Source organism: Chroicocephalus ridibundus, chromosome 3 (assembly GCF_963924245.1).
Source record: "Chroicocephalus ridibundus chromosome 3, bChrRid1.1, whole genome shotgun sequence".
Classification (NCBI taxonomy): Eukaryota; Metazoa; Chordata; class Aves; order Charadriiformes; family Laridae; genus Chroicocephalus; species Chroicocephalus ridibundus.
The window spans coordinates 71,327,025-71,350,626 of NC_086286.1; the positions used below are offsets into that span (position 1 = coordinate 71,327,025).

At 41.1% G+C, this 23,602-nt stretch overlaps 1 protein-coding gene across 1 annotated transcript in view; it reads right to left on the reverse strand.

Moving 5' to 3' along the window:
* Positions 1-23,602, reverse strand: part of RNF217 (ring finger protein 217) — a 70,183-nt gene that overhangs the window by 15,202 nt on the left and 31,379 nt on the right. The window contains exons 2-4 of the mRNA XM_063329684.1: positions 21,248-21,481; positions 11,629-11,793; positions 4,010-4,211 (exon numbers count right to left, since the gene is read on the reverse strand). Coding sequence (XP_063185754.1) covers positions 4,010-4,211; positions 11,629-11,793; positions 21,248-21,481 — 601 coding nt within the window. The remainder of the gene's footprint in view (positions 1-4,009; positions 4,212-11,628; positions 11,794-21,247; positions 21,482-23,602) is intronic.

Sequence of the window (23,602 nt, forward strand, 5' to 3'; positions counted from 1 at the left end):
AGGGAGAGAAGTTTTCAATTCAGAGGCCACTTCTGCTCCCAGTTTATTTTCTTCTCCCTGTGGTTTCTATTACCTTTACAAAACCATTGATTTATGAAGAAACATACGTTTGAATTTATGCTGCCATAAATGCGTTTCTGTTATTTTTATTACGGAACAGTTTGTGATCAGAGGCACAAACGTTCACTTCTCAACAGAAACCACGATAGCATGCCAGCCTGCCATGAAGTGTTCTTTCCCTTCTAAACACCCCACCCACCCAGGTTTGGCAGAAACAAGCCAAATAACGTTCATTACAAAATCACCACATTTGCTTAAATAAGGATTTCCTCTCCATAGCAAGAGAATAAAGTCACAGAAGAAAACGTATCTAGCAACACCTCAGCCCTCTCCCACTGACAGCCAAGATAACGTCCTCTTAATTTCCACTACTTAGCTAAGTAGCAGAGGCATTTTTCTACAGGAAATCCAACCTTCACTTCTTGCTACATGGTACTTAAATTTAGAGACCACGCTTCTAATGGCCTATTTCTCTGCCACCACCTCCTCTTTCTAACGCCTTCTGCTGACCCTCCGAATGTGCAGTAACACCTCGTGATGATAACGCTCCACTCTTGCCTGGTAAAGCCTTGATGTATTGATGTTTACAGTTCTGGCTACCAGGACATCGGTGAGCCTAGGCGTGATCCCTAACTGGAATTAATCATTTCTCAGTTTTCAACTTGATCTTAAACGATTATGATTAGGAAGCTCAGTTCAAAACAAAGCAACAAAAAAAATATCAAAGATCATGACAAAGAAGAATCTGATGGAGGGTCTATAAGAGAAAGATATGAGAGGGTAAGCAAGCTATTATTATTTACTCAATTTTATGATAAAAGAAGTAGCCAATGAAATTATCAGCTATCTATTAAAAAAACAAATCACACAAACACACAACAGAAGGATGAAAGTACTTTCTCTGCACAACATAGTGAAATCCTACAGCATCTGTCAAAGGTAACGTGGAAGCCAAAGCTATAAATAATTTAAGAACTGTATAAGTTGGTGAAGGATACATCTATTGATAGTTATTAAGCAAAGGTTCAGATACAAACCTTACCTAAGAAAGCATCCAAAACCATGATTACTGGAAATTCACAGTGAGAGAAATCTTATTTCTAATTGATGGCTGTTGGGGACGAATTCAGACCTTTACACTTGGCAATTAATTTGGGAGGCTTTGATTTTTTTTTTTTGGTTGTTTGTGGTTTTGTTTGTTCGGTTTTTTTACTCCCCTCCCCATCCCAATTCTACATGTGCCCAATTTGCACTGATCAATTCTGTTGAAGTTTTAAAAAGACAGCAGATCTTGTCAAATTTCCACCATTCAAGATGGCAGAATCCACAAACAGTATCAGTTTGGGATTATACTGTCTGGAAACAACAATGTCAGGAGATAAGCCCTTACAACATCATGCCTTCTTAAAAAAAGTGTGTGAGTGCCCACATGTGTGTTTGTGTGGAAAAAAAGTTTACAAAAAAAAAATCAAGACTGGCTCACATATGCTAATCATAACCAAAATCTAATTCAATAGAGGAAGAGAAGCGAGATGAATTCCTGAATCTGATGTAAATTGTTTGAACTTTTTTTTTAAATTTTATTTTCAAGCATTAATTCTGTTAAGGGTCCGGAGCGTTAAGGGTCCTGGACCCGGACCCTGACTGGGTCCAGGTCAATATTAAAATATAAATATAGAGCTCTAGAGATGACTGAGGGATTTAGGCTCACGGGTATCAATGAGGAATTCTTTGAAACATTGTCAATCTGGGCATTAAACCATTGTAAAAATGAGGGCAATTACTACACATGCTGGCAGGTTCAGCTAGCTCTGTCTCTATTCCAATGACGACCATTCCTGTGGAAAATAATGTTGTATGACAGAGGTAATCCTGGAGAGAAATTTTTAACCAAAACCCTATGAGAAATTTCAGATGAGGCCGTAAGTTGTGCTAATCTTTCTTGGTTTACTAATTAAGGCAAACCACAAGTACATTTGCAAACAGGAAATGAAAGTGAAATCTTACACCTTCTCTATGCGTGTTTTTATAAATATGAATGTATATATCTTCAACCACTGAACTTTAACTGACATATGCACTTCCACATTTCTTTACTGCCTCTAAGTCACTATTTGCAAATAAACTAATTTTCTTTCTTACTCCTAAAAGCTGTTTCTTTTTAAAATGAAAAGGTTGTGCATTATTGTTCCTAAAAACCAAACAAGGATAGTAGTTATGCAGTACCTGCACCTATATTTTGGACTTTGCACGTGACATTAAAACATGCCAACGGCTTATTCAGATACCTGTCATGTAAACCATTGAAAGAAATGGCAGGTCTATCTTTTGATAAGAAACACTTATTTTGTATTTGTGTATCGATTGTGCATAGAAGGTTTAATCTTTGGATAACCCATGACTCTGCATGTGAGCAGCGCAGAACTGGTGATGAATCTGAGCACAATCCTATGCTATCACAGATACTACTAATTCCACCAAATGTACCACAATTAATTTTAAAATAGCTTACGTTGTCGGCCATTGTGGCTTTTATGAAAAGCTGTTCTGAAACCTTACTTTGAAACGGCCCCTGAAATTTTAAGCTTAAGTTTATTCATGAACAGTTTATACCCATGTGCTCTAGCGCCAGCATTGTTATTTAATCTAGACTCGATCTTCCCATGTGTTGGAATTTTCCTCTATAAAACGTATCAGAGTAGGGACATCCAATCCATTTTGAATTTTTATCCACTTTCCTATTTATTTCTGCACCTTTAATTCACCTCTCTCAAAACTTGTTCTAAAGCTTTGCAAGTTCCTCAGGTCAAACTAATGGGCCTGGATGAGTTAATGTCATTTGTTAAACAAGCGTTCCAGGCTTGCGAGCCTCCCACAACTCTGCAGATCAGCAAGACTGGCATTCTTATTACCAGGCCTATAAGTCTGTGTGCCAACTCTTGTGTTACTCTAAAATGGAAATCACCTAGCTTTCTTACTGGAACGCGTTTGGCCCAGAAGTCCTGTTTTCACCACAGGTCTACTGACTGCTCTTTCCACACGTTCAGTATCTTACCTTTGCCTCTACATTCAGCATTACCAATTGATAAGCTCAAAGCATTTCTTCATCCTAGGTGAATTCCAAGTCATCTCTTATTTCTATGCTTTTATTCAAAGTACCAAAGGTCCTGCTTCCCTTTACAGGTTCCCGTTTTTTGACATCTAATACAATAAATTCCTATAATGTTATAGATAGCTTTACACGCTGTAAAATCACTACAACGACTGAAATTAATGCATATGCAACATATGACATAAGGTGATCTACTTTGTTATCCGTTTTTCTTGTGCTTCTGTAGGTTGAGACAGATATACACATGGTTCAAAAGCAAATTAGAAATGCTTTTTTTTTTTTTAAATAAAAAGTCAACCTTTCGGCATTATACTCCTGTGAGATAAATCAATGTATACAGTTGTATTTTGTTTTAAGCTGGATTTTATCTGAAGAAAAGCTAACAGTTAAAAGGTAAATGCCCTCCTATTTAAATGGCCTGAGTAGTTTGTTTTTTCAAAACCAGGTCAGATTCTAATGCAAACAACGCTTTATTCAAACAAATGCTTGACACAGAGGTTCATTTAAAAAAGGTTCCTGCTCTGATCTATTTCTCCTATATGCTTTTAGAATAATGATCACAGCCAGCAATACGCATATGGCCAGTATTTTTCCAGTTTGCTTAGATATTATTAAAAAGGGTTAGGAAACAGAAAGTATCAGAAGGGGACGTGATACTTATTCATACACAGTCCAGGGAGGGCAAATGCTTTACATTTAAATATATTTAATAAACCACCTTCTACATAATTAAACAAAAGGCTGCCCATCTGATACTTTAAGCCAATAATTTTTAACTATTATCGCCCCCCATCACCTCATTGTACAGCTCTCCAGGAGGAACATATATCCACTCACCACAGACAGAGCCTCGCACTAATCTCCTTAAATGTGGTCTCTCGGGGAGGTAGCGGTATTTGCATCCAAAGATACTGAGGTTTGAGGTGTGATCTCCGAAGAACCGGAGCTGGCGGTATCTCTCCCCACAACGGTAACAGAAATTAGTGTTACACTGTGAACAGGTCATGTGGTCACACCCTTCTGTTCTCTGGATGTGGATCTGTATGAGCAGAAATAAAAGAGAAAAGATATTTTTTTTCCCCTCTCCCTAAGCACAGGGAAGCAGGCAGGCACTATCCCGTGCAGTCCATGTGCCAGATGAAAAGACACCACAAGCAACCCCCTGCTTAACTCAGCATTTGCATTAATTAATACTGCAGCTGTCCTAAGACAACAATGGTTTTCTAAGGCATGTTTCACAGCATCAAACATAAGGTATAGTTATTTCCAGATTTCGATACATCGTTTTCTATATAATCCTCCCTCTTCGTTTAAACACTCTTTGTATCAGATGAGAATCTGAGTGATCCTTGCCCTTAATGAAAACTTGCTTTTATTACTGAGGCAGATACGTTAGCACCAAACTTTTTAAAAATAAAAGCAGCAGAGTAAATATAGTTATGAACTCTGTTTGACCCCTCCATGGATGGGTTTCCTTCTTATGCCACCTGTGGCCCCACTCCCTTTCCCATTACCATTGCAAATGGATTTGGCATTTTGTAATGAACACCAGAAAGATTCTGCTGTTAGAGTGAATGATTTAAAAAGTATGGGATTTTTTTTTTTTGGTGAAAAAAGAAATATTCCATAAACCGTATGAAAGAATTACGCCAAGCTTTCATAATGCCCACAGTACAGCATGAAGCTGGGCTGCCTAATTTCTGCCTAGGCATCTTTCTGCTGATTGCCTGCATAAATAGCTCCATTCCTGTATTTCATGTACTCTTCTGCAAAACCGGTACATTTACCTACTTTGCACAGATCTGGTGAAGCTTCAATTTTAGTTAATAGTTCTGAGAGTCTTGGGAGAGTGAGTAGTCCTGGAACTGAGTATTTCACTAAATCACCTGCAGTTACTCAGCTACTTCTAAATCTTGCCAACTAAAAATATAGCTAACAGGGTGGTAAACACACACCTTTCCAGCTCACAAAAATTGCTAAAGACTCCCTGTCCCGAGACCATGCTCCACAGTAGAATGGCAGATAAAATGACCTAGTAATTGAGATTGGAAGTGACCCTCAGAGGTCATCTATTTTAACCCCTAGCTCCAAGCTGGGCTAACTGCAAAGTCAGATCACATCACTCCAGGGCTCATCCCACTAGATTTTAAAAATTTCCAAGTATGGGTATGTCACAGTCTCTTTGACCAACCTGTCCCATGCTTTACCACCCTCCCTGGGAATATTTTTTTCCCCTTACATCCAACTGGAATTTTATTTGTTGAAACTTGCAACAGATTCTTAATCCATATCCACATGTATTGAATTTGCAAGGAGGTACAGGTAAAGACAAGGCATCACCACCTCAGTGGCCCTGCAAGCACCAGAGACACTGAAAGCTCAGGTACAACTGAAGCTTTTCACCTCAAGACAGGGTTGTGACTCCCGGCGTATCCAACATTCTTGAGAACGTCAAGCATGTTTGTTCTCTGGTGCTGATCAAGGTTCATCTGCGACCTGAGAAATCTCGCTCACACAAAGAGATACTGAAACTGGTACTTTATACACGTAACATCACAATGCTTTCCACTAGCAATACTTCTGGTAAAAGACTCCAGGGCAGAAGTAGTTAACTGTAGCTCCAGGTACACCTACCAGCATCCCTGGGCCAACAGTAGTGATCTCAGAATTCATATTTCTACACTTTCAAATGCTTCTTTTCCACAGACATTCATGGAAGAGAGGACTGGGCTATAAAACATTATTTTCTACTGGGCTAGTATTCTACTGGACTTGCATTCATCCCACAGAAGGGATGCAAACACACTGACCAAGCAATTGATCCCCCTCTGCCCTGAGGCAGCCTGCTGTATCACACCTGTCCTGCTTCCCAGAAGCACCTGAAAAAAATACCATTGCTGATGAGCTTTTTAAGCTACTTGAGTTCAAAGTTTCACATTTAAGCATTGTGGAAGCTAAGTCGAATGAAAACTCTACCCAGTATTGTACCAATTTAAGCATAACTTCTGAAGTTATACACTATTTTCTTCTAAAAAAGGGGTACTGACAGTTTGACTTTTGCTTTTACTTTTCAGGTCTTATATCAAAAATGTTGATGCTAGTCATGGAGCCATAGGTTATTTAATTTAATTCCTAAGAGATTAACTTGTACTGAAATTGTGACTTAATCTATTTTAACAAATTAACTTTAAAATTTAATTCCAATCAGTTTTTCAGTGGACTGAAATTCAGAGAGCAACTATACAGCGTTTCGCAATTTTAAAGGTACCTTTCCTTATATGCTGATCCAGTGACATATCTCCATCTTAAAAATGCAAGTGAGGGAATTAGATCTTATGACACTAATGAGAATTAACTGGCTGCTTTCTTTTCATTTTGAATCAAGCTTGTTGAATTCTGCTTTCTCTTCTCCAACTTACCAACCCAATCTAGTTGGTAAGTTACCATCCATCCTAATTGAAAATCTGTACATGTGTAGAGCCTATCAAGACCTGAGATGTAAACCAAAACTACTTCACATTTCAAAAATAAATTAATTTTCTATGGTAGTAAGAATTTCAAGGAGCTGCTGGCAATAGCCTTATACATTCTACCATCAATACCTTTCATAAATACCCTCCTCTTGGATACTGTCTGACATCCTTCTACCCACACTTTCCTAGAAGTATCCCAGCTCCAGTTATCTAGGCACTACTTATAAATCACTTCTGAACCTACTTGTTTCTGCTCTAAAACCGTCAGACATACTGTCCTCTTAAAACACAAAAGAAGTTCATATAGGATTTATTGTCTTAGGGACACATATTGCAATTACGTGTAATTTATCTTGGCTTCTTCAAAAAGTAAAGTATTAGAAAATTTTTAGTGAATACTTACCTGCAGATACATAACTGTCTTCAAAAGCTGCAAATTTGCAACAACTGGTTGTACTTGCCTATATTTTTATTGCAAAAAACTTCCCTTTTTAGTGAGGAGAGAATTCATTAAAAAAAAAAAAGAAATTAAAAAACCCCTAACCTTAGATGCGGGGCCTGGACTCCCTATCATATACACGCAGACTGACAATGCCAGATGAACTTTGTATGATTTGGTCCAGCTGCTTTCAAGCCTGAGACATGACATCTCACCAGATCAGCTTCAGCTCTCGTTCACACGGACATGCCTCCCTCCCCTCAGGACAATCCACTGAGAGAGATGGATTACAAATCTATAGGTTGGGAAAGCGATCACCGATGGGTCAGATATCACCACAAGTGTTCCTGCTCCGTTGGCGATACCCCGGCACGCAGCAGGGAGCGGGGGGAATGTACGGAGCCGGGAATGTGGCTTGCTATAGTTAGCTGTAGCTGTGCAGGGTTTGGTGCCTTCTAAGTGCGGGGTCCCCAGCAGCACGGTGGGGATGGAGGAGCCAAGGCGAGAGCACGATGACCGCAAGGCCCAGTTTCTGCCTCCAAGCATTCAGTCAGTCTTACCAGCTTCATCCTGCACCCAGAGCCTGCTCAGACCCAAAGACACACCCTTGCCTTACAGGGAAAGGTTTCGTCATTCAGAAACCCACGAATCGCTCCCAGAACAAGAGGGGTGAAAACTATACATCAGCAGCAAAACACACAGAGGTCAGAGTCTTAAGGAAACAACTGAAGTAACACAGTGGCTATTTCAGACCCTCACTTTACACCCTCTGCATGTTACATGCCCTCTCACAGAAATCTTCCAGGGAAATTGATTCCAAGAGATCTGAGGAAGACAGTGGCCATTTCTCCTCCACGCTTGCTGAAGAAAGCCTGGTGCACAGCTTTATCCCTTCATATAAAAGCAAGGACCCTCCTCCCTCCAGAGGATGGGAAGTAATTTGCAGAGCACCTTCAAAAACTATGCCCCAGTTTGATAACACTCATATTAATCAGAACAGCGAATCATAGAATGGTTTGGGTTGGAAGGGACCTTAAAGATCATCTAGTTCCAACCCCCCTGCCATGGGCAGGGACACCTTGCAGGTTGCTCAAAGCCCAATCCACAGATAAGAAGTATATACTCCGTGATTTGCATTGACATCCTTGTTTACTTGAATTTCTGCTGCCGTTCAAAGCTTTCTAAGCTAGAGCTGCTGTTTGGTGTTTCCTCAGACAGGTGTTTTTGATATCTGTGGTAAGGTAACACCAACATGAAGTATTTCCTTGGTTTGCTGTGCTGTAAAACCACTAGTGGAAAAAAGGCATTTTGCTGCAAACACACTGTCGCAAGAAATCGTAAAAAATAAAACCCTAAAAGAGCAGTGGGAAAGACAAACAAGGTTACAGGTTTGATGAAAAGGCATCTAATAGCATGTAGCAAGCTTTCCCTCATTAGCCAGCTCCCTCTAGAATAAGATCAGCACTTTTCCAACAAGTCTTGTTGAGAAAAATGGTCTAATGCAGCGTTTTGCAAAAGAGCGTATAATAGATTTGGAAAAGGCTCTATTAAAAACAAAAAATATGTCAAAATTAATTTAAGATATAGTTTTTTAAAAAGTAGCATTTTGTAATATTACCATGCTGATATATAATCACAAAATGAATCCACAATTACGTATTTTGACAGTGTGTAACATTCTTATTTGCTTATGTAAGCACATCTTAGAAATAGCTTATATTTATCTAGTCTTTCTATTTGGTGCACTAAAGCTGTGTGCACCTACAGGAAAAAGGAATCCTAGTTTAAGCTTATTTAACAGTGCCCGCTAGTATTCACTTACAAAGGATTATGTTCTTTCAAAGCACTTACCAAAACCACCGAAAAAAAAAACTTGTGAATACTTGCCTGAGGATCTGCCCATCACACATCCCCCCCCCATAAGAGTGCTCCTGTTTTCTCACCTGCATGCCCAGACAAGGTAATAATTGTGCATTTTGCTTCTGTGGTACAGCTACTTAAAGAAAGAGTCTGTGTGCATATATGGATCTGCATGTATATATAATTATCTCCAGAAGATATCTGTAAAGTATGGCCACAGTTTACACTGGAAGTTACCAGTAAGTTTACAAGTTATCTCAGTAAAGAAATTCTACCTCTACCGAAGCTTCTACCTTTAATTTCCCTTAGCTTCAGTTTTAGCATAAAGATTAAATGCTAATATCTTGACGCTTACAATTTATTCTTGACTTTTCCTCAATCTGTTTGTCAGTTTCGACTGCTGCAAGTTTTTACACAAAACATGCAAGAGGCTCTTTAAATAGAATCTATGCACTTACAAAATAAAATACATTGTCACCTGAAACATTGCCTATGTGGATCCAGAACAAGGATATATCACACAGTATATCACCAACTCTGTTTTCTCTGTCACTCTTTTCTCTAGTTTATTTGGAAATACGACAGTCGTCTGATTCCATGTTATTTTATGTAGGGGTTTTGGGGGGATGGCTGGAGAGAGAGGCAGAGGAAGTATTAGCTCCAGTCCCCTGACCCCAAATTGTTAACTGTTGCTATGTTTATCCCCATGTGCCCAGACATCTATTAATGCTGTGATGAAGATAAAGAATGCTGTATGTGTTTTTTTATAACTACTCAATAACAGATTATGGGGAAGAAAAAAGAAAAAGAACAGTACCAGTAACCACTGGCTAAGTGGTTCTCTTGATTACTTGCTGGTTATAGATTTGATTTAAAAAACAACATGTTGATATAAACATTTTTAAGGTTGTAGGCAAGAAGAACTTCTTTCAGCTCTGGAGAAAAATATCAGGAGTATGGGTAGTGATACAGTTTATGAAAAGGCTAAACTCTTCAATATTCACTTCGATCCCTCTTCGATATTCACTTATAATACCACAGTACCAGAAAGGACTTAATACAGGTTCTTTTTCTGCATTAGTTTAATAACTTTACATACTGCCTCCCACCACAGTGGAGGCTTTATATTCTTTTCTTATGAAAAGAAACCTAAAGTCTTTTTGGAATTAATAGCCAAACTCATGCAACTTCAGGTTTCAAAATTAGTGACTTGACCTGCACAAGCTTCAAGCATCCAGCCTTTTCTTTTGCAGACAGTGAAAACAGCTGTATGTTTGGTGTTTTAAATTTAAAAATAAAGGATAAGCACATTAGGATTAGCACTTTTAGTTCCTTTCTCTTTCCAGCTAGCAGACCTCTTTCCCCTGGTTTTCCACATTCATAGTTTTTTTACTTCGTGCATTTTCTTCTTCTTTTTTTGGATAACTTATTTCAGTAGTTACATCATCCACATTGTCATAAAATCTCAATCTGGACACAAGTCAAAGAATTAAAACCAAAGCAGATACTCCTTCCCACTGCAAAAGGCACAAAGTTTCTCAAAAGATATTACTGTAAGACTTCCCAGAAAATGAACATTTTTAGAACTGGCTCTAACCTATCAACTCTTACCAAACGGCAGGCTGTTAAAACTCTGTTCAAGTGTCACGTGTGCATGGGAGAAGGGTAAACAACTGACTGCTGATTTCAGAGCTTTCCAAATTTTGCTTAGTACTTTAAAATCTTTCAATTTCAAGCTATGACATCACAGGCATTTTTTCCTCAAGACCAAAATAACTGATAAACATTCTCCTATTTGCAGAAGGTAGGGCTCAAACGGTGAAAAAAGTATACTTTGGACTTTTAGAAGTTAATCTTCCCATTCAACATTTATTTCCTACCAAATGCTCCCATTTTCTTAATTTGTCCTCTCTATGAAGTAGATGTAGAGCAACAGATAGGTCCAGGTTAGACACTCCCTTTCAAAAAAGACAGACTCCCAAGACTCTCAAGATTTTGACTTACTACTCTGTCAGAAGCTGGAGATAAGTGCTGTGAAAAGAATAGTGAACAAAACATAATGGCCACCTTCATTAAAGGCACCCAGGGCAGGGGTGTGAGGGGCTGTTGCACCTCATTTGAGTAGTGGGAAATATTTCCTATCCTGGAAGAGATTAATGACGTTTTTAGGGCACAGGACTGTACTTCAGTTTGTTGAAAATGAAACTAATTTATGGGAAAGGCTTGTGAAGAACTGACATTTAACGCCAAAAAACCTCTGATTTTACTAAATCTTGAAGTCTCCCTTAGTTAACTTGTTGATAGATTACTTTCTGCCTTCTCAGGAACTCAATTCACCCAAGCTCTGGAAAACTTGACAAAGGGTACCATATTTCTCTTAAAGCTTTACAGCTGTATTTTAGGAAAAATTTGTACTGTAACACACATTCATTATAAGCATACATTAAGGCCTCCTCTTAGGATTTCCCTAGTGTTTCTTTTACGTGCATAGATTCTGCAGAATCAGTGTGGGAACCTGCAAGTAAAACACCTGACCGGTTTTCCTCAATCGGTCATTGACAAGGATCTGCACAGCAAGCGTGAATTCTATTTCCAAGGCTGACCAGAAGCTACAAATATTTACTTGAAATACATATTTAAACGGTTTGAAGACACTACCTGCAAGCCAAGGGAGAGCAGCTCACCTTGCATTTTGGACACTTCTGGGCATTCCTCTGCCCGTGTTCGATTTCGTTGGCCCAGTGACGCAACAACTTGTCTCCCTTCTTGTATTCTTTGCAGTTAACACCTTCATGCCAGGGAGAGTGGCACTTGAAACACCAGACAAATTGGCAAGATGGACACTGGATCTGTATAAATGAGAAAACACCACATGTTTGCAAGATAGGCACTGACCCAACTGGAAAGCCCATTTTGAAACCACTGCTCTTAAATTAAGAGAGTAGCTGCCCAGCAAAGGTCTAACACCTTTTGAGATGTCTGTTTTAGAATCATAGAGTCATAGACTCATTTAGGTTGGAAAAGACCCTTGGGATCATCAAGTCCAACCATCAACTCCGCTCTACAAAGTTCTCCCTTACAACGTATCCCTTAACACCACATCTAAACGAGTCTTAAACACATTCAGGGATGGTGACTCCACCACCTCCCTGGGCAGCCTATTCCAGTGTCTGACCACTCTTTCTGTGAAGAATTTTTTCCTAATGTCCAGACTAAACCTACCCTGTTGCAGCTTGAAGCCATTCCCTCTTGTTCTATCGCTAATTACCTGTGAGAAGAGACCAGCACCAACCTCTCTACAATGGCCTTTCAAGTAGTTGTAGAGAGCGATGAGGTCTCCCCTCAGCCTCCTCTTCCTCAAACTAAACAGTCCCAGCTCCTTCAGTCGCTCCTCATAAGATTTATTCTCCAGGCCCTTCAACAGCTTCGTTGCCCTCCTCTGCACTCGCTCCAGCACCTCGATATCTCTCTCATATTGAGGTGCCCAAAACTGGACACAATACTCAAGGTGTGGCCTCACCAGTGCTGAGTACAGGGGGACAATCACCTCCCTCCTTCTGCAGGTCACACTATTTCTAATACAAGCCAGGGTGGCACTGGCTTTCTTGGCCACCTGGGCACACTGCTGGCTCATGTTCAGCCGCTTGTCAGTTAGAACCCCCAGGTCCTTTTCTGCCAGGCAGCTCTCCAGCCACGCTTCCCCAAGCCTGTAGCGATGCATGGGGTTGTTGTGGCCCAAGTGCAGGACCCAGCACTTGGCCTTGTTGAAGCATGTTCCATTAGCATTGGCCCATCGATCCAATCTATCCAAGTCTCTGTAGAGCCTCCCTAGCCTCATGCAGATCAACACTCCCGCTTAGCTTCGTGTCATCTGCAAACTTGCTGATGATACACTATGTCCTTATCAAGGTCATCAATAAAGATGTGAACAGAAATGGTCCCAACACCGAGCCCTGTTTTAAAAACACAAGAAGCTGTGGAAGCTAACTTGTTCTTTTTCTTTTTTAAAAGAGAGAAAATACAGAACTAATTGCTGAACCCAGGAAAGGTCCCAATCAAATGAACACAAGTAGCTCGGCTTAAGCATAGGAACTGCTGCGCAAATTCACCATGTGGCTCAAATGCCAAAAGCCAAAATCCAGGACACTTATTCAATTGCCTCCAATATATGCATGAGACCACCTAAAAATTAGCAGCCAGTTTTCAGTGCAGTGGATCTCAGTCTTCTAGTTATAAACTTCACTGCCGAGGCCATCACCAGGGACTACATGGTCTTCTGAAGCAGCTCTACAGAGCCCAGAATGGGTTATGAAGCTTATATTAGAAGTGGTCCTGGGAAAAGGGTCCCAGAGCAAGGGTCTCAACCAAGGCCACAACTACCACCTGGCATTCAGGCACCTTCTTTTGCACTTGACTGCATAAGGGCAAGCTGAAGCTGTGCCAAACAGTCCGCCTGGTACAGACCACACAGAACGGCAAAAACCACAAGCCAAGCTCCTTAAATTGAGAACGGATCTACTCTTCCCACTCCTTGGGTTTTAAATCATTGCGTCAAACAGGTACCATTGTCATCACGTCTTCCTCCAGAGCCTGGCTATTTTTTTTGAAAAAAGCTACAGCAGCTGCTGTGTTTGTAGAAGTAATAAATAGAGGCACACTGCAGGTGCTTATCTGATGAAAGCCAGGCCTCCTACCTGGATCGTGACTAAGGAAAGCAAGAATTAGAAGCCACATTAGACACAGGCACATCTAGGCTCCTGCAATGTCTTCACTTCTGCTGTGTTTGGCAGCAAAATGTCTCAGCCTGGATGATGGGAAGGCAACTGTCAAGCCCAGTCCACCAGTTCCAGTTGCAGCCCATGCCTGGCACTGCCCTGTCTTCGTACCAGCTGATGGACGGGACTGAAGAATTCAGCCAGCCAAAAAATAACTTTTTGCTTGTATCTGAGTCCAGATCTGGATCACCGCCAACACATGGACGTGTGTGTGCTGGCCATGTGTGGCACGGGGGTGCTGTTCAGGAAACTAGGGTGTAGGGTAGACTAGGTGTAATCTACATCCTAGGGTGTAGTCACATTTGAAATCCCCATAACGTATTTCCAAAGTCCTCACTCCCACCAGTTGCCGTACCCTCTGCTCAGACATGTCGACTGGTGGTGTGCTGCCTCGGCTCCAGTGCGAGTCCAAAGTAGGCGCCCTGATCTCCCTTTAAGTATTTTGCTGGGGGACAGCCAAAATTATTATTTATATGTGCAATTCCTACATCCGTCACTACCAGCACGCTATTACAAAGCTGATCTGATCTCTGATGCATGACCGAGAAATGAAGCCGTCTGCTACCCTTAATGCTATTCCCCAAGTTCTATATGCAGAGATAGCTTTTAGTTTTTTGCCTTTAATGTTTCCCATTAAAAACCTAATTGACACAATGGCTCAAGCTGAGCATTTTTATGACCCTAGACGACCCATTTTTCAGCAGTTATCTTTAACTTCACCTGTAGAGAATAAAGTTTGGGTTTTTGTTGGTGTGAGGTTTTTTGGGTTTTGTGCTTGTTTGTTTAGGTTTTGGGGTTTTTTTGGGTTTGGTTTTTTTTTTGTTTTTTTTTTTTTGTTTGTTTGTTTTTTTTTGGTTTTTTTTTTTTTTTTTTTTTTTTTTTTTTTTTTTTTTTTTTTAAAAACACACTGCAGCAGTGTATAACAGCCATAGCTTCATTTGTACAAAGTGATGCACCTCTGACTGTGCGGCACTATTTAACCGAGTATTTTACCTTTAATGGCAGACTGTATGATGTGGTGCTCAGTGCATCACTTCAGCTTACTTCTTTATGCCAATCCACGTTTACAGATCAGCAAATGCAACAATGGGAGTTAGCGGTCAAGAGAATTACTAATTTTCTCAGTACCCATAAGACAGCATGTCCCTCTCTAGGATCCTTTGCCTGGGCATAAGGCTAAGGTGCAAAGACGGGAAGCACCATCAAGAAGTTGACAGATTTCCACCACCTTTGGCCACAAGGATGATCAGAGGGCTGGAGCACCTCTCCTATGAGGACAGGCTGAGAGAGTTGGGGTTGTTCAGTCTGGAGAAAAGAAGGCTCCGAGGAGACCTTATAGTGGCCTACCAGTATCTTAAGGGGGCCGACAAGAAAGCTGGTGAGGGACTTTTTAGGATGTCGGGTAATGGTAGGACCAGAGGGAATGGATTAAAACTAGAGATGGGACAATTCAGATTGGACGTTAGGAAGAAGTTCTTCACCATGAGGGTGGTGAGACAGTGGAACAGGTTGCCCAGAGAAGCTGTGGAAGCCCCATCCCTGGAAGTGTTCAAGGCCAGGCTGGATGGGGCTTTGAGCAACCTGGTCTAGTGGGAGGTGTCCCTGCCCATGGCAGGGGGTTGGAACTAGATGACCTTTAAGGTCCCTTCCAACCCTAACAATTCTATGATTCTATTTTCTTCTTATTCATACAAATTAACATTTTAGTCAGTTACCATCTACTAGTCATTACCCTTGTAAAAAAAATAAATCATACATGAATTTAAGTGTTAGAATACATGTTTCCTTCATATCAAGCAGACTCAAAGAGAGTGTAATATTAAAATAGATTAAATTCTAATATCCTGTACCCAGTGCAAGTATGACTGACTGATTTCTATAGATACAAAGTGACATTTTTGCTAGGGCACACAGTAAGACACCTCACACGGAAGAAAACCGCACTTATCACACGCTTCCTGTCAATGAAATATATTACTGAAGACACAGGTAGGCAGCACAAAACGAAGCAAAACCAACAACTGTAGGGAAACAATACATTAAAGTTGCAATGTGTGGATTACAAATATTATTACTTTTTGCATGAAAACACAGTAATGTTTAAGGCCGACTTGAAGTATAAAACAAATGTAATACAAAATATAACCGGTGCCCTGTCTCTGATTTCTTGGTCTACCGGCCCAGATACTAAACCAAAGGAAATACACTATCCTGCATCTCTGATTCCCAAGTTAATTCTCCTAATAAAAACAGCTTAAGAGAAAAGAAGAAAATTCCCACTCTGAAGAACCTAAAACATAGCATATTTATTGCTACTAAACAAACTAACAGAAAGCACTGGTCTATGCTTCTACAATCCTTTAGAAACCAATATGCACAAAATAGATTAGATTACTAGTGACTAACCTGCCCAGTATCTCCGGATCTTTTTTTTTTTTTCCCCCACTTCCCCCCTAGCTCCCCCCCAAGCTTTGAATTTACGTTTTTCAATAATACATGTCACAGTGACCTACTGCTGAGAAGACAGATTGTAGTAGGCATCACAGCGTATTACTCAGTATTTCTTATGCCTCAGCCAAAGATGAAGCTTGTAGCCACAATTAAGTGTTCTGCAACCTGAAAGCTTTTATCAGTTGCAGTATTCAGACATTTGAGATGGAACATGAATGTTAAAACACACAAACCCACACCGACAGGTCTAGGAAGCTGCAAGTTAAAGCTTCTTTCTTAAACAAAATGTCAACATAATTTAAAACATAGGTTTTGTGGGTTTGGTTTTAGGTGGGTTTTTTTTGGTGAAAATCTGACACAAATTCATTGCAGGCTCCATCTTTCTATTATAGCATGTATATAATTGCAAGAAATATAGCAGCCACCAGGATATATATTTAATCTTATACACGCACAGTGACATCAGATGTTTCCAAACACGTTACTTAGAAAGTACTGAAATACAGGATGAGGCTGTAACCACATGAACTCAGAATAACGTTTGTTACCATGAATGGCCCTGACTAACTGAAGTAAACAAGTGGGAACGGTCTATTCATTACCGGGTTTGGAGTTCCTAGTTTCCTCTTCCACCTGCCACCCGTCACAGGGCCTTCCACAAAACTGAACTGGTAAATAGTTTTTACATTTTGAATATGCCACTTCATGTCTCTGCTGTTCAACACTGTCTGGACATACATTAAGCAGGCAAAAAAAGCAGTTTAAGTACTTGTGAACCTTATTTTTCTTGGAACTAGTGGCCACAAAACAAAACCCTAAACCTATTCAAACTTGGATGCAGTGTGACACCAGCGTGCTTAAGAAACAGCAACACAATCGGGCAATTGCAATTACAGTAGTCTTTCTCATTCTTATTCCATTCTTTCTCTGCAAGAAAAAAAGTCAAGTATGATTTGCTTTATGCTTCAGTTTTAGTGCATGAAATCATAACGAGGACACAGAAATGCTATCTACATATAATTTAAAGCAGTAAAATATATAGTCCAGCAAAGCAGATAAATTGTATCCAGAAGAAAACCCCAAAACGTTAATCTAGTCTGTTTTCAAATATGTTTTTCCTCACACAAACATTTTCCCATTTCTTCTATGACTTCCATTTCAGTCGATCAGAATTGAGAGGATGGATATATACACAAACTTCCATGCCATCTGGAGGTCAGTCTCCCTTGAAATAGAAAAGATTACACAACTTCTCATACTAACCTTTTTGGTTCTCAGCTTTCTGAAACACTGACCTTTGAGGCTAATATTTTTTCATTTTCTTAGCTAGCCTCTTTACTGCAAACTATTCAAGCTATCATTTTCCTCACCTCCCAGGAAAAGACCTTTCAAAATTGGTAGGTAAAACACAAAACACTGCTCTATGTGAGATGACAACAGCAAAACTGACCGCACATTAAAAATATTCTGAGCACCTCAAGCTGCAAAAGGCTTAGTGGGATTTTCTGCTGCTTAGTGGAACACTAGCTATATAACGGGATGGCAGAATTAATTGTGCAACTAACTGATTACATGAATTACAGTCTCTAGCTACAGCTACCCAGTCACGTAATTCTAAAATAAATATGGGCTCCTGCCAAAACAGCTGCCTCCTCCTCATCACCACCCATCCCCTCTCTTGTACAAGCTGAAAATAAGCAACAACAAAACAAACAAATCTTGTATCCCATTGGAGCTGATCTTTGATCCAGCTCTCAGTGTGACACCAAAACATCAACGAGAGCAAAAGCAAGCTGGCAGGGATGAACAGCTGAGAGCAAAGAGGGAGAGCATGGCAAAATCACCATGTCTGCAGCAGTTCAGGCTCAAGGCAGAATGAAGTGATGTGTGGCCATGAAGATATCTGCTACTCAAGGTTAAAATCTGATCCAAAAAATGGGGGGGGGAATAGACTGATATGAACTACAGAGATCCACTCTATCACAGCATCTTTGTAGGTACAGATTCCTACTAGTTCTAGAGCAACAAGTTTCAGAAACTCTTGAGTAGTTCAAACAAAAGATAGTTTATATAACAACGGCATTAAAAAAACATTTACATTTCCAAAGCCAAGCACTCAAACCCTTCTTTTATGTGATGTGTGTCTCTTGACAGAAGTGAACAAGAAATCTTCATTATGAACCTCACAGGTTGATAAGGCAGAAATAGAGTCCTAGAATCAAGAACTGCTTCTTCGTGGCAGGTCAAAGAACTAACATTAAAACCACAGGTGAAATACAGGGCTTAGGGGGGGAAAAAAGCCTCCAACCCTCCTCCCTCCCCTCCACCAAAAAAAAAAACCAACCAAAAAAACAACCTCACAGAACAAGCCAACATACTCACTCTTGTAGAACTTGTATCTGTTCCCATGCATAGAAACTGAACTACCCATTTTTCAGTTTTTGACCATTTCCTTTGCACTTTGGCATACCAGCTTTGACCAAAGGTTTATTAGGACCTTGCTTACAACCAAGTCTCACACTCCCAATTTAGGTCATAAGAGACAGGATGGGGGTATGTCCTTACTTAAAGCTTTTGTGATACAAGTATTTGATATAGGAAACTGAATAGTCACACTGATGTACTGTGCTGTCCTAAGTGTCACTAACGGGAGAAGAGAGGTTTGAAGAGCAAGGTTCCCTTTTCTTCCCCTCCTTCTAACAACTTACATGCACCAGCTAACTTTCTAGGCTCAGCACACCGAGACTTTGATCTCAAAAGTGAAAAGCAGCAGCAGCAAACTGAACTGCTGGGCTTCGATTAGTTTAGCTGACACAAACCAGCTACAGTAAGGAAAATCAATCTACCTAATCACTTCGCTATCTCTTTACATTTAAGTGTTCAGTTCATTTACAATTTTAAATACTGTATCAAATTTTAAGAATGCCATTAACAAAATTTCAAAAGTATGTGTTCAAATGTGCTCTTGGATTTTCCAGTGTTTTCCTGTCGCAGTGTACAGGAGAGCCAAGGTACTGGCACAGAGGCCTCATGTGCAGTGATCCCACTAGCAGGCTCGTGCGTAGACTTTCCCCACGCATGACTCAGTTCTTCTGAAGGCAGCACTTCCGCTGCTGGCACAGAATTCCTCTGGTGCAATTACTGTTTATATTGCTCGTATGGGAATATTCGACTCTCCTAGTCTCCAGCCAGATGCCTCCTATGCTATATGCAGAAGAAAATGAGTCTGTACCTCCAAAGAGCCTATATTTCAAGGCACAGACAAGTTATGATACAAACAAACAATCACCTAAGAATCTCAGAAAACTGAGGTAATAATGGTCCCCAGCTACATGTGCATGTAATTGTTCATATATGCAAAATCTTATACATGGTCTCTCTTTTAAATCTTATCCCTGCAGCAAAACTCTTCCCTGTGCTAAGCTTAAAATAAGTCACTAAAACCGTACCTATGCCAGAAAACAACACAGGTTCAGGGAATAGGCTGAAGCCCTGGACTATGACCATCCATGCTGCTTGCTAGCACTGTCCTAATTATATTTCTGACCAGCATCAACTAGACGTTCTTCCAGGCAACAACTGGCTACAGCTCAAAGGACACGTTTTGCCAGAATCTGTTCCCAGAAGGAGACGTGAGCTCTGCAGATCAGAGCTACACATACTGCATCACCACAGGAGCAGGGAACTGCTGCCGGCTCGCACTATTTCATGCGCCACACAGTCTCCCATTCCTTCTGATTATGATTTGTAGGGAAGTGGTGGGAACATTTTAACTACAGCACTTTAACTCGTAAAAGAGCACCGGTGGGCAGAACGACCCATTTTGTGCCTTGGGGAACATTCTCAGAGTTGGCATCCCATGATACAACAGCTGCACCACCTGCGACCCACACCAGTGGGACAGTAACAGCCTCTGGCACCTTAAGGGAGGCTGCTGCAGAAGCATTACAACATCTGATGTACCCTGAACCGTGCATCCTGTCTACACCTGAGGGAATGCTAAGCGGATGGGTGAAGGAGAATGGCTGTGGGCAGAAGGAATTTTACCTGCGGTTTTGAATTTCTCCACCTCTGTGTAGGATGCCAAAAAACCTGAAAATGTTGAGTCCAACAGACATTGTGGCACGTAATTCATGCGCTGCACAGATATACATAAGTAGCTCATCACTCAAGAGTTAGCTTTACCAAAGTTTCAACTCACTGGATACGCAACCTTCCACCTTTTAATCTCTATACTGGGCTGAATCTTATGTTGTGTAATTAGGGCTATCTAAACAGTCATCTAAACTCCTACTGAGGAGAACTGGTTTGTCCAGGAAAGGCCAGCTCAATCATGAAATTAACCACAATAAATCTAATAACCGGATGGAAAACTAACACAGAGCATGACGCTGCAGACAGAACCTTTGTCTTCTGGATCTGAGATGGACCTTCAGCAGCTCAAAGCTATTTCTAACTGTAATCTCTTGCTTTTTATCTTTGATTGAAGTAACAGTACAAGCAAATCTTCTACTAAAAGAAATGCTGTAAAAGTGGGGTTTTTTCTGTTTCTCAAGTTTTCTGTATTGTCAGTGATGAGACTACAGTAATGTATAACCTCTGGGAAGGGACCAAAGAAACTAAAACCAAGAAGCGGGACAGACAAAACCTCTAGTTCTAAGGAAGGAACAAGCCAACAGCATAACACCATAAATGCCCAGAATTCACTTGCTCAGAGTTTCAGGGAAAACTTATCTTTGCGAAAGATAAGATATAAGATATTTCGCTATAAGATATCTTATAGCGAAAACTTCCCCAGTCTCTTCTGATCGTGACCATATTGTTTGCACGTCAGAGAAGACACTCTTTAAACTGTGTGTCGGGACAAAACTATGCCACCTGCCAAAGAAAGAAGGACTGAAATTCAACTGTTTGAACTGTTAGAAATCAATTAAGTAGTTAATCAATGATGTACTACAGATTCGCATTCTTAATCACACCTCGCACACAGCCCCAGTGATGTAAGAAGTCTCATTTAATGCCCACCAAATGCCGTCCTACTTTTGCAGCGCCATTTAACCCTGGCAAGCATGCTCACTTTGTATTTGTTCTCCAATTTGGCAGGGGTAGGAATGTGGCCTCTCCTCCGGAAGGTTGTAAAGTGCTTGCACTGAGGGCATGGCTTGGTGCTGGAGTCAATGCGGCTGAGTTCCAGGAAATATTTATACTTGATGATGTCGTCGTGGGGCAGGTTATAGAGGACCGTTGTTTCATCCAGGTGTTCGCTGCACTCTGTGATCGGGCATTTTATATCCGCTTGTCCCAGCTGCACCTGCATATGAAAAAACCCAGAAGAGCTGTATGACCTTTTGCTTGGAAAAGATAAGCAAGCATTTATGAATTTTGTGAGGAAGTATAATTTCAAGTCCTGTAACGATCCACAGACTATCAAACATATTGTCTTAAAATTATTTTGACTTAGTCCAAGCACACTGCATTTTTTCCAGAGAGTATTTTCAAATCCAAACAGAAAAGCTAATTACCCACATGACAACTGCAGTTATTAAACGCCTCAATGTACATATCACGTCTATGCACTCCATGAAACCAAAACACAAGTCCTAACTAGCAGCACCCACCCAGCACTCCTTGCTTGCGGTGTAATGGTCAGCGCACCACCATCACGGCTCATACAGGCTGTGAGAAAGCAGGCGGGGGAAACGTTTGTATACTGCTTCACTCCAAAACGGGCTGGGAATCACAGCACAGAGAAATTAAGTCAACTTAGGATCATCAGTCTAGCAGCTCTGACTCAGTGGTAGCCTTGAGCTGGTTCCTGCTCAGCAAGCTCAGTGCCTCTGCAGTCTGCTTACAAGCAGCTCCTTATATGCCACACCGCATACGGAGAAAGCGTTAGCTGAGCCTGGGGCTGACCAAGCTAATAAGTTTTCCCAGAACTCAGAGGTAGAGTTTAAAAACAACCTCCCAAAAAACCATAAAACCCCCCAAAAAAGCCTTAAAAACAACAACTAAAAAGACAACGAAACCAAAAACACGCACAGAAGCAAGCTCAGGTTTAACAGGGCTGAAAACGTTGTTGATCTAATGCGCCCTGACGGTCCCAAGCTGATCCATACGGTCAGATATCCACACCGCCTTTCCAGAGCGCCTGGGTTCGAGAACAGCACTGGACCCAGGTCTGCACCCTTCACGCTTGGCAAGCTTTAACAGCTTAGACTCCATGCCAAAACAGCAGATCCTACTTGCTCTGGGAGCAGCAGAGTTGCATTTGCTTGGCACTGAGCCTGAGTTAATAAACCCTGCTGGATCTTGAGAGTCTGCAAGGACCCGGCTCGAGCATGTTTGTGTCTGCCTCAAGTAATCTCGAATGAATGAGTGTTGACTGTACAAGTGGAGCTGACCACCAGCCCAATTCCTTCCTTAGCGAGCATCTCCATGCAGCGAAAAAGGGGTTTAATGGTGTAACCAGCAATCTCTTTCTAGGAATTACTGCCTCAAGGTTGGCAAGTTTCGTTTCCCTAGACTGCTTATATTTTAAACATGCTCCATTATGGGAATCTGCCAAACAATACACTAAATACAACAGGAACACCTCAGATTTGGATGCAGATCTTGCTGCTGCATAGTGGTACCAGAAGACATGTCAGAGACTCCATTAATGCAGTACTTAAGCTGAGAAAGGAGGAAAAAAATAACTCCTACAACCAGCACAACCCTGTCACTGCTGCCTCAGCAATGGAGCCATATGGGCTCTAACTGGATGATAATTAATTTAGTCAGGAGCCAGAGGATTAGAAGAGTCATAACAAAATGGTATAAAACCCAAGGCTCATACATACTGATTTCAAGAAAATTGCTACTGCGCTACCTTTGTTCTCTCAGCAACGTAGCTAAACCCAAGCAGAGCAAAGAGGTTAGGTATGTATTAGAGAGAGAAAAGAAAAGCAGGGTGAGGATGTCGGCAGCCCGTCCCAGACCAGAGTGCAGCCCAGAGAAAACCTCAGGGAGCAACGGCTGCCACGGTGCCCTGCGCAGCCTTGGCTCAGGGTGCCGGCAGACCTGCCTGCGGTACAGGGGAGAGGCAGCTCCCCCAGCAAGATACCCACTCTCAGAAGGGAGCTTCCCTGATCTTCATTTCCAGCTCTAAAAAGTGAGCAGAGCTCTACCACATGCAAACAAGTCTAGGCTCAAACAGTTGGGCTTTTACATGGACCACTGTAAGTCCAGGAGCAGGCACTCAAAGGCATTTAAAAAAAAAAAAAAGCCCCAAGCCCCACAAACTACATGCTGGGGAATGTCCACATTTTATACCTATAGGACGCTAATTCAGCTGCAGCAGCATGCAAAAATTGAACTTGAGCCTATTACATCACTAGAGTGACTCTTCTCAGAGGAATCGCCCAGTACACCATGGGGCTGTCCTCAAAAAAAG